General features: G+C 40.8%; 2 protein-coding genes across 3 annotated transcripts; one reads left to right on the forward strand and one right to left on the reverse strand.

The window, feature by feature from the left end:
- Positions 1-526: 526 nt before the first annotated feature.
- On the reverse strand, positions 527-22,340 carry LOC132785562 (uncharacterized protein DDB_G0283357). 2 transcript variants are annotated; one of them, XM_060791714.1, is made up of 10 exons: positions 21,840-22,340; positions 19,452-20,081; positions 8,968-9,193; positions 7,308-7,687; positions 6,921-7,057; positions 6,617-6,821; positions 5,724-6,559; positions 5,491-5,671; positions 5,043-5,428; positions 527-4,977 (listed from the first exon to the last, which is right to left on the reverse strand). In XM_060791714.1, exons 2-10 carry the CDS (start codon positions 19,467-19,469, stop codon positions 4,590-4,592), a joined length of 2,757 nt encoding a protein of 918 aa, XP_060647697.1. In that variant the 5' UTR covers positions 19,470-20,081; positions 21,840-22,340; the 3' UTR covers positions 527-4,589. The 2 variants fall into 2 exon arrangements, with proteins under 2 accessions (XP_060647697.1, XP_060647696.1); XM_060791713.1 differs by lacking the exons at positions 8,968-9,193; positions 19,452-20,081; positions 21,840-22,340 and adding an exon at positions 8,048-8,820.
- Positions 22,341-22,793: 453 nt separating this feature from the next.
- Positions 22,794-25,364, forward strand: LOC132785564 (cell division cycle protein 16 homolog). Its single transcript, XM_060791716.1, has 6 exons — positions 22,794-22,991; positions 23,048-23,558; positions 23,616-23,898; positions 23,953-24,210; positions 24,268-24,916; positions 24,972-25,364. Exons 1-6 carry the CDS (start codon positions 22,896-22,898, stop codon positions 25,347-25,349), a joined length of 2,175 nt encoding a protein of 724 aa, XP_060647699.1. The 5' UTR covers positions 22,794-22,895; the 3' UTR covers positions 25,350-25,364.
- The last annotated feature ends 662 nt before the right edge of the window (positions 25,365-26,026 follow it).

Raw genomic sequence — 26,026 nt, forward strand, 5'->3', positions numbered from 1 at the left:
GTGTGTATGTCTATATAGTATATATACTAGGTATGTACGTATTTTGTTTTTGTTTTTCTTTTTTTGTTATCATGTATTGTATGTGTTTATGTGTATGTATGTATATAGTATGTATATAATATTAATATTTTTACTTATCGGAAGCTATTTAAAATGGCACTGCAGTAATTTTGTTTATATTCCTATATAAGGTGGGAAAATCAATTAGAATTAGGGTGAGAACAGTTCCCTTTGACATAGATTTTTGGTAAGCCAATGCCCAATGCCAATGATGAAGCTGAAATACCCCAAGTACTATAGTGTATTATTCTAATACCTTGCTATATACTTTTAACAATATGAACTTGCAATAGCTTGTATAAGTTACGAATCTTCGCTTCGCTTCGAGTACTCATATTCAAATATTCATCTTCTCTTCTCTTTTTGTTGGTTGTTATTAAAATATATGTATATGGTACTTGATTATTGCATTAAAAGCTTAGTAATGTTCATCATCATTATTAATATTATTATTATTACTTGTCTGTTGTTTCTTTGTGTATATATAGTGTAAGTAGTATACATATATAATAATAGTATGTCTGTATAATAGTCTTTTTAAAAACCGTTCTTATTGCGTGTTTTAATCATTTGTTTTTCTTTTTAATAATTCATTTGTATTGTTTTATGCTTTGTTTTGTTTTTTTAACACGTTTGTTACGTTTAAAATTCAATTTGCAAATGGTTTTTGCTAATGTTCCCCCAAAATGTGTCTCACATGTCGCTTGTGTTTCTGTTTCTTCAATGTTGTATTAAGTATACGAGTAGTATACATATATGTGTATATATAGTTATACTCACTAAAAATATTCATCGTAAATATAGCTAGAAGTAGTGTTAGCATAGTTTAGTTTAGTTTAGTTAGGGCATGGTAAATGGTAAATGGTAAATCGTAAAGATATCGCCGAATTTATAGATATAGATTAGGCAATTGGTATTTCTGTATATGTAACTGCTTTTTCACCTTAGCTGACATTAAAAATATGATTTCTATGCATGAATATACTGAGTTATAGTTATGAGTCTGTGTCTGTGTGTGTTTGTGGAATCGCTTAAAAATAAACGTAGATTAACATGTGATTTATTAATAGTTTTGTAAAATACATTTAGTACTCGAATATTTAATGTATTCTGCATATTTTGTCTTTAGTTTTTACTTTGCTAAAATTTAATATTATCGGTTTTGCGTGGGAAGCGTTCGATTTTGGTTCCATTACATTTCGTTTTATTCAATTCATTGATACATTAAATTTCTTATATTTTAAATTTTTCTTTTTGTTTATCTCATTTTCATTTTGTTTTCTTGTGTTTAAAAAATTGTTGTTTTTTCTTTTCTTTTTTAAATAATACTCGTAATAAGGAAAGCGTTATGGAAAATGTTTAAAATTTCTGTAATAGTTTCGTTATTTAAAAGTTTAGCTCGTAAAAGCGTTAAAAACATTAAAGTAAAAATATATGTATGTACGTAAGTATGTATGACTTTGAGGTTAAGTACCAATATTGGGCCCGGGTGATATTCCCCCCTAAAGGGCCTTAAAATGTCCATTTAAAAGTATTTAATTTGCATTTAATTTAGTTTAGTAAAAGTATATAAATTTTAGTTATTTAAAAGTTAAGCATGTCTGTAGTATGTTCTAGTGTTAGTGTGTTTAAGAAAGAAACCAAGGAGGAAAACCTATCGTAGAGTTTTGCTTGGGTAAGTGTATGTGTTAGTCGTATAACTTTCTTTAGCTGTTATCCACTTTAAAACACTCGTATTAATAAAATAGTGCTGCGTGTCGCAACACTTGAGTATAGAGTTCTCTTTCTCATATTAATTGCGGTAAAAAATATGTTTCAATTTAAAATGGGCATTTCATTTTCCATTATCTGATAAGAAATGAATCGGGGAGACAAAGTTGTGTGTGTGTGTGTGTTGTTTTCGGGTTTAAGTCTTATAATTACATTGTAATTATATTATAATTCAGCTAAAGCACCATTTTATGTATCTATAAATGTCCTTCCATACTATATACATTGTCAATTTATTATCTAGTTAAAGGTATATGTTCGTTATATGTATACGTGTCTGTATATGTTCATTCGCTTCAATTATAGATTCGATTATTGTTTATATACTGCTCTGGTTTCTCATCTGGTTTCTCATCTTTATGCATTTACTGAGTTTGGTAAATATTCAAATTTGCGTTCATATATTCCGCACATCGTATATCCTGATTCTTGTCTCGTTAAACATTAAAACTATAATTAATATATTGTTAGGTATATGTTTTTTAATAAGTGTATGTGTATATATAATATTTAAGCATTTTGATTTGTGGTATTCTTTAAAGCGATTTGGTTTACCTTTGAGTGGGTTTTAGCATTATTATATTATATTTATTCATCTTTATCGTTTTAATGAAGGCATTGACTAATGTATGCTTAGGCTTGCGTAGGTTATAATAGGTATACTCGTATATTATACGTTATATATATGTAGGTATGTATATATAGATAACAATGCATGATAATGATAATTGTCTAGCATAGCTACTTATTCACTTAACTCTTACCTCAACTAAATACACACCGCCGACCAAATCATATAATTATTATTGTACAACTGATCCAAGTCCCAGGCAAATGAAACTAAGCTAGGCGCTACAACAGAAACCGTTACACTAAGAGGCCTCCAAGATTACCCTAAAACCCGCGTTTCATTCAAATCTCTATTGATTACTTATTGAAAATTGCTTATTGTTGTGTAGTCATCTATATCCGAAACTAAAATTCAACTAAGTTGTCGTACATTTACATTTTAACATTTGGTTTTAGCTTTATTCGAAGTCTACCATAAAATCCCTGTAGGTTCTCAATGCATCTTCGCATATCTGCATGTATTCTCTTCCTATAAGTATAACAAAATACTTGTAACTAAAAACAACATACTGATTTATCATGTTTGTCAAGGGTATTAACTGAACATATACCTATTATTGGCGTTCAAGAAGATTTTCTCATATAAAAACCCGTTGAATCGACTCTGTCATCATCTACAGCTTATGATTAGGGAATATACTTATTCTTATTAGCTTCTCGATTTTCGATTCTTGTATTTATGTTTTGGAGTATTTTAGTTGCATGGTAAAGTAATTCATAATTTGATTGTATTTATGCTTAAATTCGTTTGAATTTAACCTTTGATATTAGACTAACTGAAAAGTAGTATCAGCATGGGAAGCGCAGGGTTAGTTAGTTTAGTTGTTAGAGGAGTGTTTTGCTTATAGTAGGTATTCATTGAGTAGGTAAGTGTATTCTCGTTGTGAAAGTAAAAGATTAATGTGGAATTTTGATAACAAAAGCTTTGTCGCATGTACTTGTATATTTGCTTGAAAAAGTGTTAATGTTAATAATGAATGTTCACTTAATTTAAATTATATTAAAGCGTTGTTAAGTACAATATGTAATGCTTTGCTATTACATACATATAGCATCGAGATCCTTTCTCAAAATACATGAAAAATAATGTAAGACATAAATAATAAGAACAATGTTTTGTGGGCTTTAAAACTAGAACAGCCAAATAGGTGACCATGATAGAAAAACAATGTTTTAACAATCATCAAGCGTATTGTAAATATGTTTCAACAAAATAATCGTAAACCTAATAGCAACATTAACAAAACAAAAAAAATATAAATGAACTCATAACTGTATAACAATATCAATGTGACAAAATTCATTTAAATTCACAATTTTTAAATTGAATTTAAAAATTGCAATTTCCTGAACAAATTGCTCACGGACAGATCCAAAGAAAAGTTTTTGCTTTTGCTAATAAAAAAAGAAGCTATAAAATTTCTAATTAATAGCACAACAAAAAATTAGCACTAACCTAATTAATTAAACGAAAAAATAACGAAAAAGAATTTTCATAATAGGCTAACTTACTTCTTAAGGCAGACGAAATACGGATGAAAAGTATTTAGACAGCTTTCTTAGCGAAAAAAATTATATATAGATAATAAGAGATATTCCAATTCCAAGTTACTGTTACTGGGGGTTTCGTTTAGCATTCGAATGCCCGCTTCAAATGCTGATATGTAAGCATGATTATCAAAAAATAGTATAGTATGTTGTATGTTGTAGAAGTTGTAGATAATATGTGTTGTGAGAAGGAGAAGAGGAGGAATGCTCATGTTTAGCCTAAAAGAAAAGTATACATACATGTATAATATGTAATACACATACATATATATATGCACGTACGTATACATATATATATATTCCTATACTTATACTTAATATCGTACCGTTCGTGTAAATACATCAAAATAACTGTGTGTAGATTTACAATATTCATGGTGAATGCTCGTGTGCAACACTAACAATTTACGTTCAAATCTGGCCATTCAGATAGGTTTGGCTTCTTCTGTTGCTTAAAAGTGCAAAATTTTGGTATTACTTAAAATTCAAAAAAATGTAATCCAATGCTTGACTTGAAGACTTGAAGTACGTTAAAACGGTACGCTAAAAGTGGGCACATTGGGATTTGTTGACGCACGCGCTTAAATTGCCTGTTGATGCTGATGCTGCTGCTGTTGATAGTTGTACAATGAGTTGGCTGCTGCGTTTGAGTTGCCGCTGTTCGAACAGAGATTCAAGTTGTTTGACTGCTGATTGGCGGCATGTTGCTGAAGTTGGATAAGTTTTTGCTGCTGCTGCTGATGATTTTGAAGATTGTTGTGATGATTGTGACTGTGTTGCTGCTGCTGCAGCTTTTGATCCGCATTCGAGCGATTGCCACTGCCTGAAAACGCCAGCGAAATCGTCGATGACGACGACGAGGGCCCAAAGCCCACCAAGGTTTGTGACTTTGAGTTGCGCGTCAAAGGTTTGTGATTCTTGACAATATCGCAGCTGTGCTGCCATTGCCAACAGCTGCGACAAAAGTAACTGCAACAGAAGCGAATCATAAATCAAATTTCGAGTATTTAAAGAGTACTCAGACATTCACATACCGAAAACATGAGAGTTCCCGGCAATAGTATGGTCCATGCTGCACTCCGCAAATCGAACACAAAGCGTCCTCCAGATATGGATCCACTTGTACCTTCTTCGTAAATTTGGAAGTACGAATTTCAATGAAGGCCGCTGACACCGCCTTCATGTATGAGCGAAAGTTGCTGAATGTCACACGACCCGAGCCAATGGGATATTTGTACTTGTCCGTGTCGATGCCCGCATAGAGGACACCATCGAACAGATCATCCATTATTGTGGCCAATCCCTCGGCAGTCAGTTTGCCATGCAAGGCGCCAACGAAAACAGTCTTCGTTGGATCCAGCTTCTGAGAACTGGAGCGCACAAAGTTGGAGTCTGCTATTATCCAGGGAATTACTTCGACCTTCAGAGAAATGTAGAAAATCATTTGTTGCATCGATTTTTAGTTGCTTCTGCTCAACTTACATCCTTTGACTTGATGCGTCGCGAAGAGATTTTAAAGAAATAATTGCTGCCGCTATGCGAGTCATCGACTTGCAGCACACAAGCTGAAAGCAATGCTTTCACCTGTTTATCCGATTCAAATATAATGTAGACATATCCTTTGGGTTGTGTCGCCTGTTGCTCCTTACCAGGCCATTCCACTCTGAAGGAAAGGTATTAGTATTCTCAGCACTTGTTTTGCTCCAAAGACTCACCTGATTGAACCGAAGGGCTTGAAGATCTGTATTAACGATTGCTCACTAATGTCCCAAGGAATGCCACCGAGAAATACTTTGGGGGAATAGTTCAACATGCGATGCGAACGAGGAGGCAACTGGCCACTCCAAGTGCATGTGGCCTCGCACAACGCCGCCGAGCTCCTGTAGAACTTGGCCACACGATCCAAATGCCAATCGTTGGACGTGCCCGACGTGCCACCGCCGGAATTGGCAGCCACACCCACATTGTTGCCCGTGCCACCGCCCACCAAATTGCCTAAGCTGGCTGCCGTTGTGGCATTGTTGATGTTGTTCGAGCTGCTGCCGGCAGCAGGCAAGTTGCCCGCATAACTCTGAAGCAGTTGATTGAGCAGAGGCATTTGCTGGGTTTGTGCTTGCAACAGCTTGAGCGTGTTGATGCGCTGCAGATTCTGCAACTTGGCCAGCTCCATGTCCACAATGGTGAAGTTCTCTAGACTGCACTGGTTCAGGCAATCGCTGTTGCCCAAATCAAAGTTCTGCTGCTGCTGCTGTGATCCACTCAGCAGTTGCGACTCGTAGTTTCGATTCAAGTTGTTGAACTGCTGATGCTGCGACTGTTGTTGTTGCTGATGTTGTTGATGCTGCTGCTGCTGTTGTTGTTGCTGCTGCTGCTGTTGATGATGGTGTTGTTGTTGGGCCTGTTGATGTTGCTGTAAATGCTTTTGCTGTTGCTGCTGCTGTTGAAACTGCTGCTGATGTTGCGACTGCTGCTGTTGTTGGTGCTGCTGTTGCTGCTGGTGTTGATGCTGTTGCATGGATGCCAGCTTATTATTGCTAACAGACAGCAGATTCTAAAAAAAAACAACTCAATTGATCAGTAGTCCACTCAATTTGTAATCACTACTTACGATCATGTCTAGTAGATTGGGTTCATTGATGGACTGATTGCTGTTCTGACTCTCCGGGGAATTGGAACGCGTCGATGCATTCTGCAGATTGAGACCAAGATTGCCGCCGTTGGTGTTGCCCAAATTGCTGTAGCTCTGCTGCTGATAGAGCATATTAATTGAGTCGAGCGATAAGCCATTTGCACTGGATGAGTTGCTGCTGTCACTGCAATTAGAGTTTTGGAAAGGGAATCATCACAGAATGTGAGTTAGTGCACTGTTTCGCTTTTAGTTAAGAGTTAAGTGCCGCAGCATCGTTCGTTACCTGACTAAAGGTGAACTGTGAAAGGAGCGATTGTAAATAGATGAAGGCGTACTTGGCGATAAGGGTGCAGAGCAATCGAAGCTGATGTTTGATCTTTGGAAAGCCTTAAGTGGGTTACTTTGTGCAACATTTTCAAACTAAGTTCGCCAATTCCAACCCAAAAAAGAAAGAAAAGAAACGAAATATAAATTGAACACACACATACACACACATAGAGAGAGAGAAAGAGAGGGGTGAGAGAGAGAGAGAGAGAGAGAGAGAGAGAGAGACGGCACAAATAAATTAATAAAAGAAAATGATAAAACTGTAGAGAGTATTTGGTGCAAATTCGGTGCAATTAGAAAATAGAAGTTTTTAGACAAGAACAAGGCGTGTGTCGAAACTTACCTGAAAGTAATCAAAACTTGACTTGGTTCCGGGTGAGGCCGAGGACTGTGTGGAGCTCGGCGTCAGTGGGGCATAGGCCACTGCATTCGCCGACAGCTGTTGGCTGCAATCGCCAGTGGCAGCGGCAGCGACAGCGGCAGCTGCAGCAGTCGCCGCATTGCCAAGTAGCAAGTTATTAACGCCGCCGCTGCTGCTGCAGCTGCTGCTGCCGTTAGCTCCGGCTCCGGAGCCAGAGCCGGAGCTGCCTGCTCCGATGCCTGCTGCCGTTGTTGCTACTGTTGTTGGCGCTGTTGCTGCTGTTGTTGTTGATGTGGCCTGGACTGCAGTTGCCGGACCGCCGCCACCACATAAGCCAAGCAGATCGTTCAGTGTGATTGGATCTGCGTAAAGAGAGCAAGAGTAAGTATTTATGAATGAATGAATTATGCAAACAGTTATCGTTCACTTGGCGCAGTCATCAATAAATCAAATAGAACAAACTACAACTAAGAGTGCAAGAGGAGAAGAGAAGCAGCAGCCAATTGCCAATTGCATTGCGTTTTGGCTGCTCAAAGTGCTTTCGAGCGCTTTGCAAATATTCAAAAAAAGATTGCTAATAAATTAAGCATAAATATATGCTGAGTTTGCTGCTCAGTTCGAGATGGAAATCGAGACGCGACGAGTGTCCCCATATTTTCTTTTACTTCGCTCTTTTCTTTCTTTTTTTTCTTTCTTGGCAGCAGCCGCAGCTGCAAACTTACTGCAATTGCCATGACTGTGGTTGTTGCTGTTGTTGTTGCTATTCCTGTTGCCATTGCTGTTGCAGTTGCCAGTGTTGTTGTTGCTGCTGTTGCTGTTGTTGTCATATGCCAAATGCTGTGCACCATCGCCGTCACCAGCTGCCATTGGCATCGCAAGGTCCTCGTCATTGGCGATGTTGCTGCTCGATGATGTCGCGTTGGCCGAGCAATTGCTGCTGTTGCTGTGGCTGCTATTGCTGTGGCTGCCATTGCTGATGGTCGTGCTCGTACTGTTGATGGCGCTGCCGTCATATTTAATGCCAAATTCGAAAGTCTCTTGCGTGGGCGACCTACTTGGCAGGGCATTTGGCGACTGTCTCATATACAGTTCCTTAATTCCCAGCATTCTCTGTCTCGGTTTCAGCTGCTTCTGGACTTCCTCTCGGCTCACACGACTTGCCTCGACTCGACTCCACACACACACACACACTCACGCTCACACACACACACACTTGCGGCGAGGTCCTTTGGTGGGTCTTGCGATGTATTTATTTTTAAAATTTGACTATTACTTGAAAATTTATTGCACTTCCTTGGCAAATGTCTATTGGGCGTGTACACTTATAATGCAATTTATTTCTAAGGAATTTTATCCTAGATTAAACACTACTTTGAAAAATAAGAATAACAATTTAACTATCGAAGGATATATGTGTGCCGACTTCAAAAAGTAAAAAATTATTGAAATTTATACGTCGATTGCCAGACTCCAAATAAAGTTGACAACAAAATGACATCAAATTGTAAAAACCTTCTCCCCCATTGACAATAAACACACACACACTGAGCTCCCTCTAGATAATGACTTACGCTTCTACTTCACACATTGTATCGAAGTTTATCGACTAAACACAAACTACTTTATATACGAGTATACGCACCATTTATGAATGATATAAGTCCATCATTGGCATCTCCGCCGACAATTCCGCGTCTCCCTAGCAGATCCTGCCCATGATGATGATGATGATGATGTTGCTGGTGGTGGTGTTGATGCTGCTCCAGCAGCGAGCTAATCGACGAATGCTTCTGCAGTAAATCTCCAGAGCTGGCGCCGCTCAAGGCACGCATGTTGCCGCTGCCACCGTTGCAGTCAGACGCCTCGTACTGGAAAGTTCGAAGAGAGAGAGAGACAATATTTGTAATAATGATATTTTCAATAGTCATAAAACGTGCGATGCAAATTGAAATCAAAAACTTGAAAACTTCGCACCCCTCTCTCTCCTCATGCTTCACGTTGCCATTAAAGTCAGCCAAACTATTGTGGCAACTAATGAATCGTTTATCTTTTGCATTTCTTGCCACATGACGGCAGGCGACGACGTTGCAACAACGTAGCCAAGTTGGCAAGACGACCGCACGAGGACACAGAGCAGAGGCAGCCAGCCGCACAGTCACACTCACATTCACATTCACACTCACTCTCAAACACCCACACTGACACTCACATTCACGTTCACACTCAGAGTCACTCTCGCTCTGCTCTGGCACGACGACAAAAGTACTCTCGAGCGTTTGGCGCAATTAAAAGCGCATCAAGTGTCAGTGGAGCACACTTAAAAATGCCAAATTAGTGCAAATATTGTTATCAGGCACTCACCAAACAATTTGGCGCAAAATGGCGTACAACTCATTACGAGGGATTAATGCAGAGACCAGAGGAAGGGACGGGGAGCGAAGACCGAGACGAGGTAACAAAGAAAACAGATAGTTGAGAGGGGAATAAACGCTTTGATTGAGAAGCACATTGATCGGTGGTAACTTGAGGTATTCAATTGATGCAGAATATATTAATTAACTCAGTAGAAGATACAAATTAAAGGAAATGGACAGTTCTGATGAAGAATTAAAGCTTCGATAGAGGAGTTTGATCAGAGACAGTTTGAACTGACCTGAACGTCCTGCATATTCCTTTTCCTATTGCTATTCCTATTTCTATTTCTATTCCTATTCCTATTCCTATTCCTATTCCTATTCCTATTCCTATTCCTATTCCTATTCCTACTCCTATTCCTTTTCCTATTCCTATTCCTACTCCTATTCCTTTTCCTATTCCTATTCCTATTCCTACTCCTATTCCTATTCCTATTCCTATTCCTATTCCTATTCCTATTCCTATTCCTATTCCTTTTCCTTTTCCTATTCCTATTCCTATTCCTTTTCCTATTCATATTCCTATTCCTATTCCTATTCCTATTCCTATTCCTATTCCTATTCCTATTCCTATTCCTATTCCTATTCCTATTCCTATTCCTATTCCTATTCCTATTCCTATTCCTATTCCTATTCCTATTCCTACTCCTACTCCTACTCCTATTCCTCTTCCTACTGCTATTCCTGTTCCTGTTCCTATTCATATTCCTATTTCTATTCCTATTCCTATTCCTATTCCTACTCCTACTCCTATTCCTACTCCTATTCCTATTCCTATTCCTATTCCTATTCCTATTCCTATTCCTATTCCTATTCCTATTCCTATTCCTATTCCTATTCCTATTCCTATTCCTATTCCTATTCCTATTCCTATTCCTATTCCTATTCCTATTCCTATTCCTATTCCTATTCCTATTCCTATTCCTATTCCTATTCCTATTCCTATTCCTATTCCTATTCCTATTCCTATTCCCATTCCCATTCCTATTCCTATTTCTATTCCTGATTGTATTAGATTAAGAATTGTGTGCCAATTTAATACATTCGATGTTATATTAATAACAACAATAATTAAATGAGGAATGGCATTTGATAAGTTGTTTGGTAGTAACATTAACAATTAAACTCAACTCAATCTCAGTTTATTTTCAAGATAGATCACTCTAATGAGCTGCAAATGTTTGGCAACAATTCAATTTGCAATTTCTTGCAAGTTCCATTAAAGTTCAAGTTTGTGTGAAGTGGCATATGAAGAGTGTGCTTGCTTCTTCCCCCTCTCTCTCTTCCTCTAGATTTAACTCGTGTGGCAAGTCCTAAATGGAAGCCAGCAGCGAACGCATACTTAGGTTTTTGTCAACTTGTCACAACTATGTTAAGTACAAAACTTGCTATGGATTTAAAAATTGAATGACAACTTGATGAAGGTACGTGAAAAGTCGGAAATGGCATGAGCATCCGCCACACACACACACACACACGCACACACTCCTACACACACACACTCCCACCCACTCTGTGTTGCGCACACATCCAGAGCCAATGTGAGGCTACTGGACAACCGGCTGAAATGCGGCATTGTCGTCGACGTCATCGTTGTAGCCTGTTGACACATTTACCACAGTGTGTGCTCTCGCATCGCATCGCATCGCAACGCAATCACATGGAGATTTCACAGTTTTGTCTGTTCAGGCTCATAGCTCATGGCTCACAGAGAGAGCGAGCGATAAAAAGCGGCGTCAATGAATGCAAATTACAAATACTCGTCGCAGTCTTCAAGCCATTTCGTAATGCCGAGTGCCGAGGCCAAGTTGCCACGTTTGCCCTACACACACACCCCTCTTCCTCCAACCCTCTTCCCCCTTTCCATTGACGAGAGGCCAAACGAAAGCCAAGAGCTGTCGCTGCCGGAAATGACAAAGCCAAAAGAAACTAAATGCGAATAGTTGGGGTTACTTATCACACAACTCATGTGTGTGTTCTCTTCTCTATAGTGTGTGTATTGTAGTAGGCCTGGGTGCTGCTTTATGTTTATATTTAGCTGGTCTATTAATGAACCTTTCTTCAGAGATTCTAAACTTTGGGCAGCGACTATTCAGACGGGTATCTAAGGCGACCCATCTAGTATGTTACCTATATCAAATTATGAATAAGAAAGCAAGAAAAGTATCTGAAGAATGGAAAGAAACAGATCTACAGAATTTACAAGAGAGTTTTGATGAATTCTTCCATTGAAGTGTGAGTTTATGAAAAGATTATTAGGTTAAAAAATAAGGTAATGTTTTTAAGGATTTAAAGTATTAGTCGAAAAGTAGAAAATACTTAAAAAGTAGAAAATCGTTAAATACTTTTTAAATCTGTAGTAAGATATACGAGTTATATCTAGCTAAGAAATAATATGATGAAACAGTTTTCAGATTTTACCATTAGTATGTTACAAATTGAAGCAAAATTCCAGTTATTAATAGATCCCACAAAACAGTTGAACACAACTAAAAGAGCAGTAACTGCTATAAGTTATGATAAAAGCAACTTTTGTAGATATTTAGAAGTGTCGCCAAGCACATGGCCTAGTTAAAGAACTCGTTCGGTGGCAAGTCAATCCCATAAACTGGGAAATTGAATACGACAAAAAATCTTAACCACTTGCTACATATAGACGACGCCGTCGAAGATTCTGCCACTGTCCGCAGTCCGGACATTTACACCATCCCAATCTCAATCTCAAACCGAACTCGAACTCGAATCTCAATCCCTATGCCAATCTTAAGCATAGAGACATCTCATTCCCAGCGCATTGCTATTGCCCTTTGTTTGTCTTTGACGTCAAGGATTTTCCAAATTTGATTCAATGGTGTCCTTGTTGCTGTTGCTTTTGCTGTTGCTCTAACTGCTGTATGTTAGTTGTGTTGGACTCCACGCGGATGCGAATGCGAATGCTGATTCCGATTCTGATGCCTGCCTGCTGATTCTGATTGCCACATGAAGATATTTCGTTGAATCTCTCGGCATTCAAAAGCGAGCCAGAGAGGGAGAGATTTAAGATGGAAACACCCAGAGAAGGAGCCAACTAGCATTGAGCACTATAACTCAGTATATAGTTATTTATCCAGTGACCATTCCGCTTTGGCTTCAGCACATTTGCTTGTCGTTGTTGCCACACACACATCTTACATCTTGCAGCTAGCATCTCCCATCTCTCATTGCTTTTTTGTTCTTTTTGGCAAGCGCTTGACTGGCTTTGGAATGTTCTGGCCTGCATTTTAGTGCATACTTGTGTGCAGGGGAGGAGCAGAAGGAGGAGGAGACTGGGGCAGGGGCAGGGGCAGCTCGGAGGGTCTCTGTTGGCTGTTTGAGAAAATTACAAGTTTCCGCTTTCAGAAGTCTTACAAATTATTATGTTTGCATCGTTTACAACACTTATTAGATGTTGTTCTCGTTGTTGTTGTTGCTGTTGTTGTTGTTGTTGATGTGCTGCTCCTTGCTACTGTTGTTGAGCTGTAACCCAGGGCGGTCCTGGCCAAAAGGGTTTGACATTAAAATTTGATGGCATGTAGTGATAAGCGTTCGATGACGATGGCGTCCTTGCTCGCCATTCAATGCAATGCGATTCGATTCAGCTGGATGCTGTTGCTGCCTCCAGTGACCAGCAGCAACAGCAACAGCAGCAGCAAAAGCGCAAAAGGTTAATGCACAGTTGTAATTTTTTATGGCCGATTACATGTTGCAACAACTCGGAACTTGGGAACAGCGGCAGCAGTCCATAAAGAATAAAAGTTATTGGCAAATACATTTGAATTTACTTTGTGCCCCGAAACATCGTCATCATCAGGAGGAGGCGAACTTTAAACTCTTGGCCAATTCACACAGATACTTCTCCTATTTCATGGCTGTCTCTTTGTTATTATGATGATGCAACTAGCAACTGGCAACTGGGAACTTGCAACCGACGGTGTAATCTGATCACCTGAACTCGACTTCAAGTTGCTTTTCTTTTCATTTTGTTCGGCTTTTTTGGGGCAACACAATCGAGCGTCGTTTAATATTGCAAATTAAAAAGCTCAAAGGACACAAGGACATAATTCCACTCCTTCACAGTCTACGTCTGATTCTGAATCTGGGCGTGGGATTGGGCTTGGGCGCAATCGATTGGATGGCAACGGATTCAAATGCCTGCCGGGGCAAAATGTCCTAGGCAAGGCCTAACGCAACGCAAATGCTGTGGCAGTGGCACGTAATTGCAGTGCCTACAAGTATGCAACACGCCTCCGCACAGCTCAGACAACAGACAACAGACAGTTGCAGCAACTGCTGCTGTTGCAGGGGCAAATTAAATTGAGTTGCATGTTAAATGTCATTTCATCAGCAGCACTTGATTTGTGCTTGCTTTGACACGAATGCTGCTGCATGCAAGCAAATTGTAAGAGTGTGGCTGCCACACACACACACACACACACTCGCACTCTGTTGCAACACACGCATTGTGTACATTGTGCTGTATGAATGCAAAGCATTAAATGACGCCTTGAATGAACTATCAAACAGATGCAGCAAACGTTGTGCCTTCTTCTTCGTCTCTTCAGCAACACAACACAACGACTGCTGCTGCTGCTGTTGCCAGTGCTGTGCCATGCATCCATTTAATAATAACAATATCGTAATTCAAGCAACTCCCTGACAGAGAAGCGGAGGACGACAGTCTGAGACGGAGACGAAAGCGGAGGCGGAGGCAGAGAAGTGTAGCGACATTTCAGTTTCAACGGCAACATTTCCGATGCCTGTGCGCTTTGTTGAGCCTCTGTCGTTGTTATTGTTTCACTGACTACAAAGCCAGCCCGAGAGGAAGAGCAGCAGAAAGAGCGAGAGGGAGAACGAGAAAGCAACCAACGCACGAGAGAGGTAGAGAAAAGACAATTTTTTTAAACAGCCGTCAACAGGCATTCAATATGCTCTTCGTAGTGGTGTCTGTGTGTGTGTGAGTGCTAAGTGGAAATAAAACACGCGCTTTTTTGCCCCAACGTATTATCTGTGTGTACCACGGGGCGTATGCTGCATATTCAACGGACAGTTAACAACTACATCAGAGAGAGAGCCACTAAACCAACTTCGCTTAATTACTGCAAAATCCAGTTTAATGAGGCTCGATTTACGGATTAGTTTGCAATTAGAAAAAGGGCAACTATTAAGTGCAGGGTATCTGCGAGTCCATCAGCTGAGGCAGCAGCTGCATTTTTACTTTGTTTTATTTGGTGAATGAAAAGTTTTTCATGCCTATTTAAAAAAAAGAAGCAGCAGACTCCGCTTTGGGTGGTTGGTTGTTGTTGGTGGCTTTTTGTGGTTGCGTTTATTGTTTTTGCACATTTTGCCGTTTTGCCCGTTTGCCTCGTGTATTTTCTTTGGCTGCATTTTTGCTCGCTTTTAATGATAACACACACACACACAGCGCAGTGGCATTGTATCTGCAACGCCCTCGCGTGACCACGCCCACACGCATGGTCGCATGCATTAAATGCTCCTCTGTATAGAGGTAGGGAAGGGAGGGAAGGGGAAGACTGCTGCGTTGTCTGCTCTAGAGTAAATTCAATTGAATTTTTGCAATTTTTAATGCCAACGGCTCTCATATTACAGCGACACCGACTACGCCCAGTTCCCTTCCCCTTCCCTCCCTCTTTGTCTCACTTTCTGTACCCCTTCGACTAGTCGTGGCGACCTCAGGCATCGCCACCGCAAAACGCGTCGCATTTTTTATTTTTATTTTCTTCTTTTTTGTTGTTGTTATCCCTCTGGCTGCTGGGCGTGTGATTTGCTTGGTATCGACATTTTAATGATGTGCCTCGGGGCGCTTTCGCCGCGCCATTGTGAGCACTTCTTCGTCGTCTTCAACTTGCGCCATTTGCACGAGCCTTGAGGACGAGGCTGAGGAAGAGGTTGAGAACGTGGGCGAGGACAACGTGGTCGCCATGGCTTCTACTTCTACTTCTGCTGCCTGATGCAAGCAAGGCGCATTCCAAGAAATTCCACTGGCCATCGCCGCAGTCGCTAAACTGTCAGGCTGGCCTGGCTGCCTTTTGTTAGGAGCAAACACACACAAATCCAAATACAAATACGTATGAGATGTACATGCATTTGCATACACACACACACACACACACACATTTATATACTCTCTGTAAATGCTTTGCTTTTAAAATGATTCCTCATTCATTGCAATCCACCTCGCTTCGTCTCGTCTCTCTTCGTTTTGGCAAGTGTAATGGTCAATGATTTGCTCCTCGAGATTCAGGAATAAAGAATCGCGACGAGAGTTCACTTGGATGGCTAATAACTGGCAATTGCAGTCAACAAATTTGGTTGATTTTAATTCATATGCCACTCGAGAATCTAAGCTGGCATTATCCGCATTTGATTTGCAGTTCAACTGCTGAACAAGTTTATTTTGCATAGCTCAATTTGTGATCTGCCTATCTATGAAGAAAGGTTTTCACAACTATTGAGAATTATTTAATGAAATCTTGAAAATATAGAAACGAAACCAAACAATTCCATCGAAGTTAAATTTGACTTTCATCAAAGATCATAAATCCTTTTGTGGGTGACTTTTCTCCAATAAATGTTAAGAACTATAAGCTTTGCTTCTATAAATATTAAGTTTGATTTTCAAGAAGTTAAAAAATCAATTAAGAAAGTTACAATCGAGTGTGGTCGACTGTGAGATACCCGATATTATTGTTATTATTGTATGTACCAAAAATCTAGGTTCAAAGTTACTCGAGAATGTAAGCTGGCATTATCCGCATTTGATTTGCAGTTTAACTGCTGAAGAAGTTTATTTTGCGTAGCTCAATTTGTGATCTGCCTATCTATATAGAAAGGTTTTCTCAACTATTAAGAATTTTTTAATGAAATCTCATAAATATAGAAAAGAAACCAAACGATTCCATCAAAGCTAAATTTAACTTTTGTAGTTGACTTTTCTCCAATAAATATTAAGTTTGATTTTCAAGAACTAAAAAAAAAAAACAATTAAGAAAGTTACAATCGAGTGTGATCGACTGTGAAATACCTTATGATATTGTTATTATTGTATGTAGAAAAAAATCTTTCAAAGTTACGATTATTTTGCTAAATTACATAGTAAGTTAATTTTCTATATACTTTTTTTACTTTTAGAAAAGAATGAGTAATTGAAATAAGAAATAAATGCTCTGCCGCATTTTGGGAATACGTTGCAGTTTTTTGCGAAATGAGCTTAAGTAGAAAGCAAAGTGTTGAGAGTACATTACATGAATGCAGCTAAATAACTGTGCCACAGCGGGGATCAGTCAAGAGAAGAGCGAGCAACAAAAAACTTTGCAAATAAAATGTTGAACAAACGACAAATGCACTTTATTTATAGGCATTTTTAACAGCAGCAGGCCAATGGCACATAAATAAAATATATTACGTGAATACGTATAAATAAAGCGACGGGGAAGGAAATGAGAAATATATATGTATATATAAAGTATACGCCACATGGGCAGGAAGCATTACCGCATGAAGGAGTCGCTTTTTAGACATTACCAACAAAATAAATATGAATAAATTTCTATGCGAATGCGTGTGTATCTGTATCTGTATCTGTCGCTGTATAAATATGCATTTCTATGTGGCGACAACAACAATAGGATGCCAGAGGCGGGCAACCTGCCCCGCCTTAAGCCCTGCAGCAGTCGAGAGGAGGAAGATCGGGAGAGGGAGCGGGAGCAGGACCCATCAATGCGAATGCCGCTTACACGACAAAATTGACATTTTGCATTTACTTATTTTTCCTATCCATTTTATTTCTTTGGTTTTTTTTTTTTGTACTCGTATTTTTTGCTGCTAGCAGCCACAATAAAATGAGAAGAAAAATTGCATAATAACCCCTTTGAAATCGTCGGATTATCCTTAAATATTTGTGTAAACATTGTAACAAATGCACAGCCCCCATTGTGAGGCCTCCGAGGATGTCACTCTTCCCTTTCTTCCCTTTGCTATCTCTGATGTTGATGTTGTCCTCAAATGGCTGAATGATGAGCAATAGACGAGGCCCGTCACAGTCGACAATGAGTGTAACTTTGTAGCTTGCTTGGCTGCTGTCAGAGGAGGATGCAGCACATGCAACAATGCAAAAAAAAAAAAAGGCGTCTCCTTGCCACACACACACAGAGGAAGGAGAAGGAGAAGCACTTTGGGAACGTTTAAGCCGACGCAGCAGAGAAGGAGGAGGAGGAACATGTGCGTAAGCTGCTGCCATATTATAATGATTACATGTGTGTCACTTGACTAAGCAGGAGATGGAGGTGCAAGCAGGAGAGATGTGGCAAGGAAGCAGGGCGGAAGCAACGGAGACAAGCGACAATTTGGTGGCACGGACTCTCTGAGCTTAGTCTGGACTGACATCACACTGACGACTCGCAAGGATGTTTAAGGATGTCCTCAAATTGGCAATTGTTACTGCAGCAGCTGCGCGTACCTCAATCAAAATAAAAGGCGCATTTTGAATTAGCTTTAATTGTCAGCAGAGGAGGGAGAGAGGGAGGGGGACACTCGCGGGGGTTGCTTTAATATTTATTTGAAATTGGCAATAGTGAGACATGTGGCAAGTAAGCATGTCTTATGTCGCAGACATGACAGCGTAATCTGCTTAAATAATATTGCTAAGAGAGAGCAGGAAAAAAGACACGACTTCAACTGTGACTGTGAGTATATATATGAGTGTACTCATACACTCACAGTCGTAATCTGCTTTGGCATCATTAAGTTTGCAGCATGCAATCGAATGATTTCATTGTTGTTCTATCGATTGTGCAGCAGTTTTCCATCCACTGCCACTGTGGCCTTCTACTTCTTGTTGCAACTGGAAAAGAATCTGCTGCTGCACTTGATGCATTTTTATCATCTGGACTTGCGAGTTGCCTAATCAAATCAGCTCATTTAAATGAATTACAAATATTTAAAAGCGCAGCAAATGAAATCACGCAACTATTTTGCACGACAAAGAATACAATTAAACGCGCCCCCACTCTACATGCCACATGCCACACTCATCTCTACTCATCCTTACACACATGCCTTACAGAGAAAGCGAAAGAGACAAAGACTGAGACTGAGACAGCGATAGCGGAGGCGTTGCACTGTCTAGTGACGCTGTGCACAGCAAAATGCCGCAAGTTTAATCGAATTTAACTACTCATAATGTGCAACAGACAACAAGAGTCGTGTCGTGTCGTGAGTCACGAGGGGAATCCCTTCCCCCGCCACCACCCCGCTACATCAACTTGACTTCACAGCTTCGCCGCGAGGCGTATAAAGTTAAGCACTAATCTCATTAGGATCATCCATCGCAGCCTGCGTCAGAGAGACAATCAGTTAGTAGCTAAACTTCAGAGCAGCATCCCAATCCCAATCCCCAATTGCAAGGTGCGAAACAAGGACTCAACAGGGACACTCAGTAGAGCGGGAGGGGTAGAAGGGCGGGTTGGGCGTGGAAGCAGAAGCAGAAGCCACGTTGGACCAGCTGATGTGGTTCTCTGCTCTGCTCTGTGCGGTTGGTTCTCTTGCTCATCTGGGTGTCGTACGTGAGCGGCTCAATTACTGCCACCAGAAGAGGGAAGAGGAGGGAGGAGCAAAGTCAGCGACAGCATTCGTTCGGCTGGCGGAGTGCGAATGGGTTTTATTATTATTTACATACCTGTTGCAGCAGGGGCATTGTTTTGAATAAAAATTCCAATTTCCACACTTGTGTATTTCACGTGCCCGTTATCCCTGTGTCTCTCTCTCTCTCGCTCTCTGTCGTCCCTGTCGACGTCGTTGTCCTTCGCCTGTCCTCGGCTATGGCATCGGCAAAAGGCAAAACGGCTGCCGGATAAGCTGACAAAGCGGCAAAACAGATGTCGCCACTTCCGTCTCTGCTCTTGGCCCAACTCCGCGCTCTCTCTCTCACTCTCTCACGGGTTCTCTCTGAGAGTTTGCTTGCCGCTCTCTCTCTCTCTCTCTCTCAGGTTTGAGCTGCGCAGCGAGTCCTTTATTTGAGCCACGAGCCAAGTTCGAGCCGATGATGTGATGCGACTGCCCAAAAAACAAATATGTTGGCCGGTCTCAGTCTCAAGCAAACATGTTTGTTGGCCCAAAATGATTTGCTTTCGCTGTTGTTGTCGTTGTTGTTGGTAATCAGGATTTGGCAGCACTTCCTAACTGGGCACAGACAACAGGCAGATGCCGCACAACGCAGAACAGAACAGAACCGTATCAGCTGACGCAAACGCAAACGGTCATCGATTCATTATTCCCACTGAATAATGCAAATACTCTGTCGTGGCCTCTGCAAATGGACAAGATAAATAGACGAATGTGAAATAAGTCAAGTCAATCATCAAGAATGTGAGAAACAGAAAGATGTTGTCATCAAGGGGTTAAGCAAAAGGATAATGGATTACAAGAGTGCTAATTTCAACTCTTGTAATCCATTATCCTTTTCTTATTTAGCTCATTAATTGATCTTTAAGAGGTCCGAGTAGTAGTATAAATATATATAATATTACTTTTCTTCTACATATTATATTTTGGCTTCCTAAATATATTTTCCTTGTAGCTAGATTTATTGTTAGCGTCTGTACTCTTTGTTACTAAAATTTGTGAAATATTTTACATTTTCTAAATATGTAATTATAATCATTTTTACAAGTCAGACAAAAAAAATGGTGTCATCCATGGGTTAAACAAGGGGTAATGAATTACAAGATTCGTTAGGCATGTTAGTCGCAATAATTGATATTTAAGAAAGGATCAAAGTAATATTTATTAATATACAAAAGTACTTGGATTAATACGAATCTCAACTGGGGCTAATCAATTGGAAAGCCCTTGTGAGTTATATTTATAATGCTCAAGCCATAAAGTACATGATTATGATAAAAGCACTCAGTCCGCAAAGCCTCAAAATCAAATAAACAAACACCCACACACATACGCACACACACACACACACATAGAACGGTACACACTCACATGCACGCAACACTCCATTCAAAACTCTGCTCTTGAAATGAGCTCAGTTAAGCGTTAAACGGTGTAAATCGATCAAGGCGTATCCCCGCAAACATAACTGTAATTAACCAATTTCCGTCATTCCCCCCTTTTCAGAGTGCTTAGGGAGAGGTGAGAAAGGGGGAGGTCGTTTGAAAGTGCTTTCGTGCGAGCGAATGCTTCATAATTTTGTCGTTCTCTGTAATTATTTTAATTTTCTCCTTTTTTTTGAAGCGAGAACCTAAAATGGACATGGAAGGCACTTGAATGAGGAGACGGAGAGGGGAGTAAAGGACGTGTTGATGGTGTCTATGTGTGTGAGTGTGTGTGCAGTGTCTCGGTCTCGGCAGCAGCGTCCAGCGGCTGTAATCCTTTTGAGAAACAGGAAGCGAAGCTATTATTAGAACCATAAATCAGCATGAAATGAGCAGAACGCCGCAACCAGCAAAGCAGCAACAACAACTACAACAACAATGGGATGAAAGCTGTGAGCGCCAACGGAGCTTCTTAGTGTTGGTGTAAGTATTAGTGTTGTTGCTGTTGCTCTCTGTGCGTATTCGTCGTATTCGCATCTCTAGTTGTAGTTGTAGTTGTAAAGTACGAGAGTAGTAGTTCTTCTTCTTATTGTTGTAGTTGTAGTTGGGCAAATGACGTGAGTACGGCGAGTGGCGAATGGGGAATGGCAAGGCGAGGCTAGGAAAGTAGTAAAAAGACAGTGACGAAGCGAAGGCTGATATACCGACTCCAGCCAGCAGCAGCAGCAATAATATTAAGAACAACAACAATAACACACGCATACGCACACACACGCACTATACACTCGTAAAAGGGCATTGAAGCTGCACTCGATGAGAGCATCGAGAGCTGCTGCATCTGACTGAGACAGCAGAATACTGCGTGTGTTTCTCACTCACACTTGCACTTGCACTTCCTTGATTCAGTTTTCGCACTACGTGTTTTAATAATTTACCAACGAATTGTTGTTGTGCCGGGCCCATTTACCTTATTTTTTATTTAAGTTTCTATGCATGTGAATTTGTGTGAGTGTACATACCCAAAAATTACAATACAGCAGCAGTTAGACTTCTGTTTACTTTGTTGCACGCTTCGTTCACATAAATTTGTTGAATTTCATTTCATTTAAATGTTGCACTCTTCTCGCATTCAAATATTTCTCCTTGTGTTCCTCCTTTTCTTTTTCCTTCTACTGTTGTTCCATGCGTGCAAAGCACATTTTTTGTATATTTTTACTCACACTACGCTTGCTGCTGATGTCCCCGGCATGGAACCGTTACTTCAATTGTGTTGTGTGCTTTGCACGCTTTTTCGTTAATTTTACTATGCTACTTGTTTCCTGTGTTGTGTTATGTGCGTGTACATGTGTGTGTGTAGTTTGCAGTCTCTTCTTGCATTTAACTTGTAAAAATATGCTCTAAGATGAAGGCGTTGTATTTATTTCCTATTTTTTGTGTGCAAAAAAACGACAAAAAAAGAAGTGTTTTTATTTGCACCAACTTTTTGTGTTTGCCGCTCAAGTGAGAAATGCAATAACCTCACCTAACGAGCAATTGAAATACACTGAACACTGCGAAGCCAGCCAGGCGTCGTCGACAGATGCTCAGTTTCAATTTCAGATGCTGGCTCAGCTCTGAGAGCGTAAATGAAATTTCTATGTCTGCGCCAATCCTTAGCCCCCCTTCCCCATCATAACCCACAACGCAACCCCACTTCAAACCAGGAAGAGGGCAGCGGACAAGTTGCAAAGCAGCTGGGCAACATTTGTTGCATTGAACCATATCAAACTGGGTCAGTTATAAATAAAATTAAAATTAAAATCAAAATAATTAGCGTCAATCAATAAAAATACCAAATAATTTGAATTTCGAGCTGCATTTTAAAAGCTGTGTCCGTTTCTGTTATAACGTCTGATTTGCTCTCCGATGTGTAACGTTTCTCGCTGTGTAACCGCGCTGCGGTGTGAATGGCAAAAACAGCTGAGCGCAATGGCGGCGTTGCCAGATCACGCGGCTAACAAAAGCGCTTGCCGGCAAAAGGCAAAATTAGCAAATTGGAATAAAATATTTATTTTTGATGATTTGCTAAGTACAAAATGGCTGGCGACAATGAAAACAGTAACACAGACACCTCCAATGATCATATCGATCTGGCGCAATACCGCAAGCTAGTCAAACAGTTCATAGACATGGTAAGTAATATCAAAAAGTGCCATTTCATGTTCTTCGAATAACAATTTTTGCGCAGCGTCGCTATTCGACTGCCTTGTTTTGGGCCGAGAAAGTGGCTGTGCTTAGTGGGCAGGAGCCACGCGATGTCTACTACCAGGCACAGTGCATGTTCCTGCTCGGCGAATTTCATCGGGCAGCGCACACAATTCAACACTATCATCTGCAAAAGAGTTCGCTGCCATGCTTTAATCTGCTGCTGGAGAGCCTCTATGCGGCCAAAGAGTACAACGAGGCGGCTAACATAATACAGGCTGTGGATGTAGAGGCGATGAGCACGTCAATAGTACACCCACCACAGGATGCTGCTAGTGGCTTCAACCTGGAGAGCAACAGCGTCTTTGGCGGCGAGGAGAGCAATCGCAATGAGCTGCTGGCTTCCATTTATCTAATGAAGGGAAAGGTGTATGAGGCACTGGACAATCGAGGCATGGCCATGGACTTTTATGTGCAGGCGCTACACAAATCCATCTATTGCTTCGAGGCATTGGAGGCTTTAGTGCAGCACGAGATGCTGATGGCCTGGGAGGGTAAGTTGGTAAATAGAACATAAAGTATTTACTACAACTGACTCCACATTGTTGCAGAGTTCGAGCTGATGCATCATCTGCCGCTGGCGCAGCAATCCAGCGAGTCGGATGCCAAGTTTATCTTAAAGCTTTACGAATCAAGATTGAAAAAGTATTACGAGCTGATCTCGGCACGCAATGCCGAAGAGATTTCGCCCATTGTCAATCCGGATGTGCTCAAGTACATCAAGGAGTTCACGGTGCGTGTGCAGCAAACCTGCTCAACCGACTCGCAGTTCCCTAAGTCCAACCTACACAAGGTGCCTGTGACGCCAGCTCACTTCATGTCTCCTGCTCAAAAGTAAGTAAATATCTAGTTTCGATTTGTATTTTTTATTAAGCTGTTTTTCTGCAGAGTGCTGGAGGATTTAAAGGCGCCCACTTTCTCGCTGCAGACGAGTTTGTCACGTGCTTCCTCCATGATCGATGCCACGCAGCGCTCGCTCTTCGACGCCTCTAATCGTCGTGCCTCGGGGGACCAGGACTTGGATACGGTGATGTCGCTCAACGACTGCTTAACGCGCGTGCAGCGTAGCACAGATCTCTTGGCTGCCGAAGCAGAGAAGTGCTTCTACGACTGCGATTACAAGCAGTGCCTTAAAATACTCAATGAGTGAGCAAGTGGCATGCAATTCAACCTATATTTGTCTCTAATATTGTCTAATTTTAGCCTGCTTAAGATTGATCCGTTCCACAACAATGCGCTGACTATTCAAATCGCTTGCCTTGTCGAGAACGGCGACTTTAACAGGCTTTTCTATGTGGCGCACAAACTCGTTGATCGCTACCCCGACAAGGCAATTTCCTGGTACGCCGTTGGCTGCTACTACGATATGATAGGCAAGAGTGATCCGGCGCGTCGTTATCTCTCCAAAGCCACTTCCCTGGATCGTCTTTATGGTCCCGCTTGGCTGGCCTATGGTCACTCCTTTGCCAATGAGAACGAGCACGAACAGGCGATGGCTGCCTACTTTAAGGCCACTCAGCTGATGCGCGGCTGTCACTTGCCGTTGCTCTACATTGGCGTGGAGTGCGGACTGACCAAGAATCTGGAACTAGCCGAGAAGTTCTTTCTGCAGGCCATGACAATTGCGCCCATGGATGTGTATGTGTTGCATGAGCTTGGCGTGATTAAGTACGAGTACGAATACTACGATGGAGCAGCCACAATTTTCCAGTGCACCGTGGACATCATTAAACAGCGTGCCAAGACCAACAACGAAGAGATTTCCGCACGCTGGGAGCCGCTCTTTATCAATCTGGGTCACTCGCTGCGCCGCATAGGGAAATACGAGGAGGCGCTCTACAATTTCCAATATGTAAAATCGAATTTTATTACTTTGTGTGCTATCTAAATGATTTTAATCCCTGCAGGCTCTTCTGCTGAAGCCACAAAGCGCCCCCACCTACACGTCCATGGGATTCATACACGCTCTGTTGGGCAATTTGGACGAGGCCATTGAGTATTTCCACAAGAGCTTGGCACTAAATCGCGACTGTATTGTCACCTCGACTATCTTAAAGAATTGCATTGAGGATCTGATGGACGATAACACAACAATCAACGAGATTTGCAGCAAGGCATTGCGGGATGTCACCGAATCAATCACGGCCAGTACTCGACAAATGCTCAATGCCGACAAACTGAATGGCATCAAAATGAACCTCAAATTCGAGGAGGAGGAGGAGCTCTCCAATTCAAACTCCAATTCCGACTCCAACATGGTTGTGGACATGAGCTTGGATACTTAACGAATAGACAACACCTAATCTTACTCACACGCACACACACACATCTTATAGATGAATCATTAAATACTCCATCCAGCTTGTGTTGCTGTCGCCTGCACTTGAACTTAATTTGATAGAGACAATTGCACAGCTGTTCAATCAACATGCATGGGATTTTTCTAGCTGAAGAGGTTTTTTCCACACTCCCCATTGAAGTTGCCGCTGTTCTGTGCTGTGCTGTGTTGTGTTTAACCTGCATTGTGAGTATTTAAGTTTGCGAATTAAGAAATTAGGATCATTGTATTCTGGGCTGAGTTAAGGTTAAATTTCAATAGACGTTAATTCTAAGTTTAGTTATAGTGAAGAAAGAATTGTTTAAATTAAGGTTACATTTTCGTAAGTTTAATCATAGTTAAGTCGGACTCCTTTTTTGGGCATGTTGCCAAGTGGATCACGAGTGTTTCCACTCTAAATCACAGCACAATTATACAGTGGAAAAGTTGCGCATAATCGTTGAATAGTAAATCCATCCAGCGAAAAGGTCAGCGTGATTGTTCTTATCGGTTATTGTTATGTGTTATGCACGCGAAAACTAGAGAACTACATTGCGAGAGCGAGAGAATGTCATTAAACTTTGCATATATGCAAACAAACTACTGATACACATTATGGAAATAATTTCACCCAAAAAAACAACA

Source organism: Drosophila nasuta, chromosome 2R, assembly GCF_023558535.2.
Source record: "Drosophila nasuta strain 15112-1781.00 chromosome 2R, ASM2355853v1, whole genome shotgun sequence".
NCBI lineage: Eukaryota > Metazoa > Arthropoda > Insecta > Diptera > Drosophilidae > Drosophila > Drosophila nasuta.

Bases quoted from the DNA above. Each gene is read 5' to 3' on its own strand.
- LOC132785564 (XM_060791716.1), top strand. From the start codon at position 22,896: ATGGCTGGCGACAATGAAAACAGTAACACAGACACCTCCAATGATCAT. The intron at 23,559-23,615 runs GTAAGTTGGTAA...ACATTGTTGCAG, and splicing joins GATGCTGATGGCCTGGGAGG to AGTTCGAGCTGATGCATCAT. The intron at 24,211-24,267 runs GTGAGCAAGTGG...GTCTAATTTTAG, and splicing joins TGCCTTAAAATACTCAATGA to CCTGCTTAAGATTGATCCGT.
- LOC132785562 (XM_060791713.1), bottom strand. From the start codon at position 8,432: ATGCTGGGAATTAAGGAACTGTATATGAGACAGTCGCCAAATGCCCTG. The intron at 7,058-7,307 runs GTAAGTTTCGAC...TGGCGAACTTAG, and splicing joins CAAGTTTTGATTACTTTCAG to TTTGAAAATGTTGCACAAAG. The intron at 6,822-6,920 runs GTAACGAACGAT...CTCTAATTGCAG, and splicing joins CACAGTTCACCTTTAGTCAG to TGACAGCAGCAACTCATCCA.